This window comes from Chelonoidis abingdonii, chromosome 8 (assembly GCF_003597395.2).
Source record: "Chelonoidis abingdonii isolate Lonesome George chromosome 8, CheloAbing_2.0, whole genome shotgun sequence".
Taxonomy (NCBI): Eukaryota; Metazoa; Chordata; order Testudines; family Testudinidae; genus Chelonoidis; species Chelonoidis abingdonii.
In genome coordinates, this window is record NC_133776.1 from 49019281 (window position 1) to 49030920 (window position 11640).

At 42.8% G+C, this 11640-nt stretch overlaps 2 protein-coding genes across 4 annotated transcripts in view; one reads left to right on the plus strand and one right to left on the minus strand.

Annotated features, from left to right (window-relative positions):
- Positions 1-11640, plus strand: part of LIMS2 (LIM zinc finger domain containing 2) — a 317098-nt gene that overhangs the window by 190931 nt on the left and 114527 nt on the right. The gene's annotated exons all lie outside the window — the stretch shown is intronic.
- Positions 6402-11640, minus strand: part of PROC (protein C, inactivator of coagulation factors Va and VIIIa) — a 35951-nt gene continuing 30712 nt past the window's right edge. The window contains exons 11-12 of the mRNA XM_075068984.1: positions 8751-8868; positions 6402-6979 (exon numbers count right to left, since the gene is read on the minus strand). Coding sequence (XP_074925085.1) covers positions 6402-6979; positions 8751-8868 — 696 coding nt within the window. The remainder of the gene's footprint in view (positions 6980-8750; positions 8869-11640) is intronic.

Below are 11640 nucleotides of genomic sequence, written 5' to 3' on the forward strand. Positions count from 1 at the left end.
CCAGGACAAGGCAGTAAATACCTAGTGTTTAGAAACAAGCATTTACTTAGTAATTGTGAATTCTGTTCATACCATCTCGCTCTTCAGTTTTTTCCTTTATTTCGGGGCCAGTGATTTTATTTTAATTACCTACTCTGCCTTTTGACATCAAAGCTGACACCTGCAGCTCTCCAAAAACAGTGACTGTCTCCCACTAGTAATTTTTCATCTCATGGTGTAGACCCCAAGAAGATAAGACTTGTGTGCATGTCTAAAAATTTGAAGCTTTGTAGAGCTGAAAGTTCCAGTGACTAAAATGATTGGTTGACCTAAGATTGCACAGCATTTAGTCATCACTGATAAAAGATCAAGGCAAAATCTTTAAGGGTGAATGATACGGAACAAATAACTGCAGTTGGTGAGCAGTACTGTGAAGTATGATGTCATCTTAACTAAAGAAAATTGTCCTTAGTTCAATTACTTTCACTATCTTAAAAACTGAGCAATAAGGGTGACTCTTTAGGATATCAGGGGTGCTCAAGCAGCCTGACTTAGAGTGCTGGATATTTTCTTTACTAAATGGCCCATAAAACCCCTAGATGATCATGCTGCTATTTCTTCTTTGCTGCAAAAACGACTAGAGTGGAATTGTGTACCTCTATCTCTGAAACTGTTCTTGGTGTCTGTAAAACTGGGGCTGAGAGAGGATGCTGGTCCATTCAAGAGGTCTGGTGTTCAGTGAAAAAACAATGATCTTTCTAAGTAAGCACATAACACTTTACAATCAGAGTGGATACACAGTGAATTCCTTGAGGCAAGAGTTCTGTTGCCTTCACAGAATATCAGGGTTAGAAGGGCCCTCAGGAGGTTATCTAGTCTAACCCCCAGATTGCCCCCTCAAGGATTGAACTCACAACTCCGGGTTTAGCAGGCCAGTGCTCAAACCACTGATGTGGAAAGCACTTAGCATGCTATGGCTTCTGCTGGAAAAAATTAGAACGCCAGGCAATTGGATGCTTCCTCTTCCAGTTTGTTCCCTCTGAAACAGCTTGGACCATGGTCATGAAAAAATAAAGGCCTGATGTGAGAAGTAGCAGGTAACTGACAATGATGCAGAAAACCAAACCCATGAACTCTGATCTAGAGCCTATTATTTGAAATTGAGTTGTCGACTGTTGCATTGAATTGCATGGCTTTCTGTTAAGGTACAGTGTCTGTTCAACTACATCCTGATAGTATGCTGAGAATTGATTTAGTTTATTAAGAATTTCTTGAAAAAAGGTGCAGCCAAATCCATTTCTGCTACATAAGTAGATGCAACTCTATGGAAACCCATGAAGTTCTATAAAATATCAGGGCTAAATTTGGCCCTTAGAGCTTCCTTTTTCAACTAAGCTTTTCCCCTGGTCATTGATGTCTGAGTATTTTAGTGCTATTTGCTTCATGGTTGAATGAAGCAGTCTGCCACTCCCCACATGGGGAAGGGTTGAAATTTAAAATTGCAGATTGTGCTGTAGCTCTACATTGTACTTTCTTCCACTTATCAAAGAGTTGATGGCCTTTCTTGCAATAGGAAATGAGCAGACTTTTCCTTTCAAGTTGATGGGAATCAAATAATCGTTAAAGTTGCATTTAATTCTCTCCCAGAGCAGGGACAGTTAGGGGTTAAATGGTTTGAGGAGTGAGGGTGAAGGGACACAGATTTCTATTAATTTGAATGCCTATTATTTTTGAACTCTGAAAACTTAAATAGTAAATTAGAATGTTTGGTCTCATGCGACCTTAGAAAAGAATTCCTTCCCCCTTTAATTTTTTTATCACCTCCAAATACAAGGGTGCTGTCTGATGATATTTGAACCTGAGGCTAGCTCTGTGATCATCTTTAACATACTGAGGTAACAGTCCTGCTTGGTGAGAAAAGAGAGTTAATTCTGCAATCTTACTCTAAATTAATGTTTTGGTCCACCTGTATATTTATGTGGAAGACTATGTGACATTCTTAAAGGAAACCCTGAAAGCCAAACTCTTGCAGAGGGATGGCTGACTAGAGGCTTGGTCCTGCCCCCTTTGTCTTTTAGGGTACGTCTACACTGCACGATTATTTCGAATTAGCTTAAACCGATATTACAAAACAGATCTAATAAAATCGGTTTAGCACGTCCACAGTGGGATCCTGAAATCGATTGTTTACGTCCATGGTCCAAAGCTACCATTGATTGGCAGGAGCGGTGCAACTGGTGGTAGCTGTTCCTCAGCCTATCCCATAGTTCCCACTTCGTGTTGAGAGCACCAGTGCTGATGGGCAGAAAACATTTCCCCGGGTGGTGCTGGGTACAGCCTCACCCCTCCCTTTGTGAGGCAGCAGACAACCTTTGGCGCCTTTTTCGCGGAGTGCATTGGCAACGCCATAGCACAGCAACTTTCCCTTTTTTTTTTCACGTGGTGGTGGGAGGGGAATAAACTGAGGAGCTGTTCCTGAACCACGCCAGACACTGTGTTTGAACCTACAGACATTGGAAGCTCAGCCAAGAATGCAATAATTTTCAGAGACTGCTGTTGACTGTGGATAGCTGGAGTCCCTCAGGACCCCCCTCCCTCCCTTCATGAGCATCCATTTTGAGTCTCTGGCTTCCCGTTACGCTGTCACGCAGCGCTGTGTATCCTGGAGTTTTTAATTCAAACGCTTTGGGCATTTCGTGTTCTGTAACGGAGCTGGATACAACAGATTTTTCTCCCCATTACAGCGATCAGACCTAGTATCTCCCGTACGGTCTTGCTGGAGCTCTTTTGATTTCAGACTGCATCGCCAGCCGGCTGCTGATCAGATCTCCATGCTGGGCAAGCAGGAAATGTAATTTCAAAAGTGTCGCGGGGCTTTCCTGTTTACCTGCCTGCTGCATCCGAGTTCAGATTGCTGTCCAGAGCGGTCAGTGCTGCACTCTGGGATGCCGCTGGAGGCCAATAACGTCGATTTCCGTCCACACGAACCCTATCCGAGTTATCACTAGTCGAATTTAGCGCTACTCCTCTCGTTGGGAGGAGTTCCGAATCGCTTTAAGGAGCCGTTTAACTCGATATATGACCAACGTCGTGTGAACGGATACAGCGTTAAATCGGTATATCGGCCATTAAACTGATTTAAAGTCGCAGTGTAACCTGGCCTTAGACTGTCAGAAAAGTTGTTTCTCATAGTACTACTGGGTTTTCCAAGTTTGTTTACCGCTATTTCATGTCTGACAGCAAAAATCAATTGTATGTGACATGTAAGTTTTCACAATAAAAGAGCTCTTGTCTAATTTTTTTATCCCAGCGGCTGCTCCCACCAGTCTGAGACTCACTCAGAAAAGCTCTAATCTTCCATCCTCTGCTGCAAATAAGCATCTAACTTGAATGTTAGACCCTGTAGAATCATAAAATTGGCTAGGGCTTGAATGCCAATTATGGGGCTAATGGTACGTTTTTCCCTTTCTTAGCTCTGCTCTACACTATGAGGTTAGGTGGAATTTAGACACATTAGGTGGATTTTAATATGAATGTGTCCATGCAACCAACCCCATTCCGTTGACTTAAAAGAAAAACCCTTAAAATCAACTTACTTCCATATGCCTCCCCAGCAAGAGCCATAACCTTAAAATCGACCTTGCTGGGTCAAATTTGGGATAGTGTAGATGCAAATTGGCCTGCGGGAGCTATCCCAGAGTGCTCCATTGTTACCACTCTGGACAGCACTTTGAACTCCAATGCAGTAACCAGGTAGACAGGAAAAGCCCTAGGAACTTTTGAATTTCATTTCCTGTTTGGTCAGCCTGACGAACTCAGCAGCACTTAGCAACACAGGTGACCATGCAGTTCCCCCAGAATCGTAGAGTGAAGAATGTTTCTATGCTCCCCTGCATCATCTCAGTCCCTGTGGTTATCACAGATTGATGACATGTTTTCCAAGCTCATGCAGTCCACCTGCACTGATAGGGCACCGCTTAATGCATGGAGGCATTCAGTGGCAGAGGCCAGGAAAGAATTGAGTGAGTGCAAAGAGCGGAGGCAGGACACGATGCTGAGGCTAATGGGAGAGCAAATGGATATGATGACGCGTCTGTTGGTGCTGCAGGAAATCCAACAAGAGCACAGATCCCTGCTACATCCACTGTATAACTGCCTCCCCTCCTCCCCATGTTCTATAGCCTCCTCACCCAGATGCCCAAGAATGTGGGAGTGAGGGGAGGCTCTGGGCACCAGCCACTCCATTCCAGAGGATGGCCCAAGCAACAGAAGGCTGCCATTCAAGCAGTTAGTGTGGCTACAATAAGCAATGTGGCCTTGTCCATCCTTCCTTCCCCACCTGGGCTACCTTGTCCGTTATCTCATATTTTTTTTTTAATAAAGAAAATGCATGGTTTCAAAACAATAGTTACTTTATTTTGAAGTGGGGAGAGTGGTTGGCTTACAGGGAATTAAAAATCAACAAAGGGGGTGGGTTTGTATCAAAGAGAAACACACACAACTGTCACACCATAGCCTGGGCAGTCTCATGAAACTGGTTTTCAAAGCCTCTCTGATGTGCAGCATGCCTTGCTGTGCTCTTTTAGTCTCCCTGCTCAAAAGCGGACACCAGGTGCTTTGCCTCAACCTCCCACCCTGCCATAAATGTCTCCCCTTTAGTCTCACAGCTATTATGGTGCACACAGCAAGCAGCAACAGGAATGTTGATTGCACTGAGGTCTGACCTAGTCAGCAAACAGAGATTTTAAACGTCCAAAGGCACACTCTATCAGCATTCTGCACGTGCTCAGCCTGTAGTTTAACTGCTCCTTACTACTGTCCAGGCTTCATGGGCCATGGGAGCAAGGGGTAGGTGCGATAGCACAGTGCTGCCTGAGGCAGAAGCCTCCAGCTTGCATGATATTCCAGGCAGGACTGACTGTCTATTAGATGAAACTTAACTTGAATGACCTGGAATCTCTGGCTCCCATTTGGTGCTCTAGGAGGAGGACAGCCATATCTGTCCAGGCACCCCGATCGCCCTCACCAAGGTCTGCCAGGAGTACCCATGAGCCATACAATGGCTATCAGTCCTACTGCACCATCTGCCACGAAGGCAAGGAACTGCTGCTGTACCACATCTGCTAGCAGCACCCAGGACATGTACGGTGATGGTGAGCTGAGTGGGCTCCATGCTTGCCATGGTATGGCAGCTGCATGGGTAATCCAGGGGAAAAAAGGTGCAAAACAAGTGTCTGCCGCTGCTTTCACAGAGGGAGGGTTGACTGACGACATGTACCCAAAACCACCCGCAGCAATGTTTTTGCCCCATCAGGTGTTGGGTGCTTAACCCAGAATTCCAATGGACAGCAGAGACTGAGGGAACTGTGGTATAGCTACCTACAGTGCACTGCTCTGTAAGTCGATGCTAGCCACGGTAGTGAGGACGCACGCCGCCGACTTAATGCGCTTAATGTCAACATACACAATCAACTGTATAAAATCGGTCTCTAAAAATCAACTTGTATAAAATCAACCTAATTTCGTAGTGTAGCCATACCCTTACCTCTTGTTTGCTAGAATGTGTAAAAGAGAAATATCAACAGGAAAAACTGGCTAGATGATATGTTCTGTTTCTGACCCATGGTAGGTAACTACTGCCCCAGTTGCTGGATAGTAGTTTAGAGTCTAATGTGCTTAAATGCACTAAATGTCTTGCAAGAAAAATCAAAGGACATCACATAAGCAGTAAGATGATTAAACCTGCTTTACTGCATGTTGTTAGTTTGAATAATTGCTGCTACTGGGAATTCTAGTAGTTCCCCACTAGTTACTATATTGTGTTTGTTTCTCTCCCTTCTTACTGGGTTAAATGTCCATGCCTTCGAATGCTGCTGCTGCTGCTACATAAAGTTTCAACTTTCTTTAGAATAAAATGGATACTTAAAGTTTTTCACCTTATTTTCCTGATTACCATAAAGCTAACAAATGATATTAACCAGTTTCCTTCACTCAAACTCCAACTCAGTCTTATCATTAGACAACTTGATGAATTCTGAAGCCTCCACATTGCAGATAACCATCATACTATAAAGAGATTAACTCAGGTATATCACTGTCTGCATAGTGAACTGTCCTGATTCTTTTAACAGTTAATGTACTTTCACATTGAATGGAATAGCTGGAGAACAAAGTTATTTCCTTCCAGGGCAACATAAAGACAAAAAATCCCTAAAGCTGTTAAACCCACCACTTTCAACATTTCTAGTGCAGTGGTTTGTATTACAAAAGTCTCAGGAGCAGCAAATACTGTATTACATTTATTAGCAGAACAAGGAATACTGAATAGACTATATTTAGCTTCATATTGAATAAGCTACTTTTTTAAGTTAAAATTTCCAGTTTTATTACTGGTAGCATTTCTGATGTTTTAGAAATGATCCTCATTCTAATGAAGGTAAAAATCCTCCTGCATCAGCTAGGTTTTCAACAACCTCCTTTATCCATGGTACATAGTTGGCTACCCGTGTATATGCACCATATTTCCCTTCTTCGGCACAGCCCTCACCCCAGCTAACTACCCCTAGAAGGTACCAAGTGTCGTGGTAAGAGACAGCAAAGGGGCCTCCACTGTCTCCTTTACAAGCATCGTGGGCTTTGGCAGCATAGCCTGCACAGAACATGTTATCAGTAATGAGCATTGCTGTTGACCGCCTACAGGTTTCCATGCTTACTATGGGCAGCTTGACTTTCATGAGGAAGCGTATTCCAGGACCCCTGTGATGTGTGGAACCCCATCCACTCACCATCCCCCTAGCCCCTTCTGCAGTCAGCAAGGTTGCCAGGTTAGGATTTGGAAGGCAAATAGGGACTGCATACTCATTAAATACAACATCGCTGCTCAAGTAGAGCAAAGCAATGTCACCATTATAGTTATCTGAGTCGTAGTGTGGATGTATCCAGCTCTGTTGCACTTCAATCTTCTGTTCTTTCACGTCCCTCTGGTGTTTGTCAAAGTCTCCTGCAATTGAAAACAAAGATGTTAAAGAATTCTAAATCCCTTCTATAAGAGTTTCATGGGGGAAGCAGCTATGGTAGTAGATTAATGCTTTAACCTCCCAAATTAAATCAAAATAGGTTACAACACCCATGAACCTAAATATGGAGGTTACAGTCTAAAACCAGCATTGTTACCACTTTATAATTTGGCATGACAACAGCTCTGCACAGCAGAGGGTGGGAAGGGGGGAACTATCTGAAATTGTTTAGTGTGAGAGTTTATTGGGTCCTCACTACCATGCTCATGAAGAATTTAGATGCATTTTAAAACACTCGCCACAGTTTAACTACAGGCTCAAAGCTGGTTGAAACTAGAACTAGGTGGTTTATTAGAATGAACACTGGACTGTTTGTTAATTTGCATGGAGATACAAGCCTGCTCAAAGTAGATAATGAAAGTCAGTGTCCTTTGAAATTTCACATCTTATTTTACATCTACATGTGTATAGACAGATTAAGAGAAGAGGATACTGATTAAAGTTTCCAGTGCTGCAGATATTCAGAGCAACCAGTTTCCTCTCCAAGAAAACATTACTCCAATTCAAGAGGGAAGAAAAACTTACTAGCCATAGTACGGTGGCTTGACTCTTCATAGGGATACAGGGCTCTTCTAATTAGGAATCTTCATGACTCCTAATACAACCAATAGTGGATTTATCCATATAACACGTTGTAAGGGAGGGAAGTACTATCCTCATTTTATATAGGAAGAATTGAGGCACAGCATAGATTAAGTCAGGGGTTCTCAAACTTCACTGCACCGTGACCACCTTTTAGCAACAAAAATTACTACACAACCCCAGGAAGGAGGACTGAAGCCTGATCCTGCCCTAGTCTGCTCTACCCTGGGTGGGGGGAGGGAGGGGTATAAAGCCAAAGCCCAAGGGCTCCAGTAACCTGAGCCCCACCACCTAGGGCTTCAGCCCCAGGCCCCAGCAAGTCTAAACCAGCCCTGGCAACCCCATTAAAACAGGGTCACGACCCACAGTTTGAGAACCACTGGATTAAGTGACTTGCCCAAGAAGTCTTTGGCAAAGTTGGGAATTAAACCCAAGTGTCACCTGTCTGAGTCCAGTGCCTCAGTTACAGACTATTTTCTTCCTCATCATCCAGTTCCCCCATTCTTGCTAAAGGAAATTAGAATCCTGCATACAGTTGCTAAGTAACTTCTGCTGATTCAGTGAGGCAGATGTGATTTGTTACTTTCACCATGATAGACCACAAGAGAAACTAGCAAATTCTGCTCAGAGGGAACTAGGTGCACATAGGACGACCAGACAGCAAGTGGAAAAAATCGGGACGAGGTGGGGGGTAATAGGCAATATAATAAAAAGACCCAAAAATCGGGACTGTCCCTATAAAATCGGGACATCTGGTCATCCTAGGTGCACACACTAGACGGCTCTGCAGGAAACCCTGCAAACAGCCAAACTTGGGCTGAGGTTTGTTATCAGTGACTGTTAACCACAGGTTTGCCCTGTAAGCTATCTGCGGAAACCTGAAGCTGAAAGTAACTCAATTCCTGCTAGCCGGTTCCATTACCTTGGTCACAGCAGAGCCTGCATTTGCAGGGCTGGGGGTTAGAAAAAAATTCTTTCTATTTATAAACTGAGCAGTGAGAGTCAAGGAACTGTAACACCCTCGATGCCTTTCTAGTCACTTTTCAGAGCAGACTCATACTTCCATAGTGTCTCTGGGAGTGTAGAGACTTTTCCAGTTGCGAGTTCACTCACCTACAGTAACATGATGTGGCTTAACAATCTCAAGGCAGTGGGCAGCAGTGACCACCCAGCGGCTGCTGATTAAACTCCCTCCACAGAAACCATAACCTCTGCTATTTCGGATAAATACCTACCGTGAAAAAACAAGAGCAAGAACACATTCAACAGGACTTATTTAAATGTACTGTAGTAGTTCCCTAGAAAATACTACTAATTTTATGATATAGAGGATGAAAATGATTAGGGCTAAATCCCAAATACTACACAGGTGTTCAGAATTAATCAGTGTGATATCACTAGGGTGGATGTGGCTAAGGAGTGTAATTGTGGAAAATGATAAGATTGTAAGAACAGAGCACAATAATCACCAGACCAAGACAGAAATCCAAGCAGAAGGCGATAACCAAAGGAGAGATGTCAGTCTTGTAGGGAAAACAAATCTAATGGGAGGTCCAGTACTGGCTGCAGAGCTTTGGGAGATGCCAGAACAAAAGAAAGCAAGGTCAGCGCCAAGAGACTATGATTGCCAAAAAGTGCCTATTTTAAAAAATGCTGTATATGAAGCTGCACAAGAAGAGCGAAAGTTAAGGGCCAAGACAAGAAACAGAAGTATTAGAAATAATGAAGAGGAACTGATACTGAGCACCTGCAATTTTAAGTCAGTGGGAATTGGGGCCACTGAACCAGCATCTCACAGGTCTCCAGATTTATAAAGTTGTGCAAAACTACACCAAAAAAAGGGCAAGAAAAAATGATATTGGACTTCAGGGTGAGCTGTAAAGGGTAAAAGTGTGTGCGTGTGTGTAGGGGGGAGGGACGGATATCTCCCCAGGTCCCTCTTTTTAATAATAGATGTTCAGGTGTTGTCTACCCTGAATGGAGTGCTGGCTTTGCTAAAGAATCAACACCATAAACACTTTAATTAAAAGGGCTGAGAAAGATCAAAACACACATTCTCTGAAATTGCTAATAAGTCCTTCACCAAAGCGAAGGGAAACCAGACTCGATATTCCTCATATTTTTAAAGTTAAAATTAAAGAGGCAATGGGGAAGAGATGACTTTTTTGGGGGAAAAACAACAAACTTTCATGCCCTTTTTAAATACAGTATCGTAAAGAAATAAAAAGGAGAACAAGCTTTAAAAGAAAGTGATACTACACATTCAAGGCACAGCTACATGTGAACAAGATTAAAGATGAGTATTAAACCTGAATGTTTGGTATTTCACGACTTTTGTGAGCTTGATGCTTATAAATTTTGGCCCTGATTCTGAACTCTTTTACTGTACTTTGGAACAGGAGTAATGTCACACAAATCACTGGAGTTACATCTGTGTAAAAGAACTGAGACTCAGGCTCGGTTATTGTACTGTTAAAATATAAAGTAAAATGTGAACGCAAAAGTGGCAAAGAACAATGAAGCAAGGAGTGGCACTACCTTGGATTCTGTATTAGACCCGGGAGGGAAATTATTCACAAAGGGGTCAAAAGAAAGCAAAGGTACAATATTGTTAAGATTGACCACTATAACAATGGTGTACATTCAGAAGAAGGCAATAGGTTGCAGTTCACTAATTATAGAGCAGTCAATCGAGTGTTAAAAGCAGAAAAAAATCTTTAACCATCAACTAATGAAGCGAGTACAAAATTTCTGGACTTCCTGCATTGATTTAGATGTAACTTTTCACTCATAGATCAATGAACCATCGTATGACTTTAGTTTGCTGGGATTTTCAAAGGAGCCTAAAAGAGTTAGGCAACCTTTAACCCATATGAGACTCCTACTGAAGTCAATTTTTATTGGCTTTAATAGGAGCTGGAGGAAGACCTTAAATGAGAGTAGAAGGAAGTATGTTAAATCACATGTACCTAACTAATCGAGAGGTACTTCAGCTTGACAAAGTGGGTGAACAGATCAGGTTGGCAGTAGAGAGATAGACAAGGGAATACTAAATGAAATGCTTCATCTTATCTGTAACGTATTGCCAGACACCTTCAACGGGAAACTCGCTTGACTAATCTATTGCCCTGAAAGTAATAAGGGATCCAGAAGAACTTCTGATGACATTGTCACCTTGCCAAAAACACCTGAAAGTTCTAGAAGCAGTAAACACGTAAAATAAGAAATACAGATGAAGAACAAATATGGAGAAGGCCAACTCATTTTAATTACAGGTATGGCCAAAATCACAATGGATAGGAAAGGTTTAGGTGTCTTTTTCCCTGGGCTCACTGCCACATGCTGTTATAAGATAGGAAAATGAAATAAAGAGAAGCATCATGAGTGAATATAAAGGTCTGTGAAAAGCTCAGTATCTAAAGAGGAAGTGCCTTTTCTGCTGAGGAGAGACGGTATTAGAAACCATGATCCTGTCAGGCAGGATGCATGGAGCAGAAGCAGCCACATACCAAGCAGATGATGCAGAAGTTAAAATCTGAACAGTGATTCATGAAAATATTTGCCACTGACCATTGGGTAAGTAAGTAAACTAAGGTGAAAGACATGTTGGAGACTGACGATTACTGGTTGGCTGTGCTGCAAGAAGAGGAGCTATAAGATGGACTATATTTAGGATCCCATGTACACCAATGAATGAGGTACAGTAACTCCTCACTTAACGTTGTCCTGGTTAACATTGTTATGTGGCTGATCTATTGGGGAACAGGCTCGTTTAAAGTTGTGCAATGCTCCCTTCTAATGTTGTTTGGCAGCTGCCTGCTTTGTCCACTGCTTGCAGGAGTCTCTGGAAAAGCAACCCCTCCTTGTGGCGATTAGAACAAGGTGGGACCAGCAGCCTCCCCCTGTAGGTGTCACTAAGCATAACCCTAAGTAACTTAAAAAAAGTGGAAGGCAATAAGAATATGGAGTCTTCCTGTTTAGGCCTCTGGCGAGCAAAAGTCCT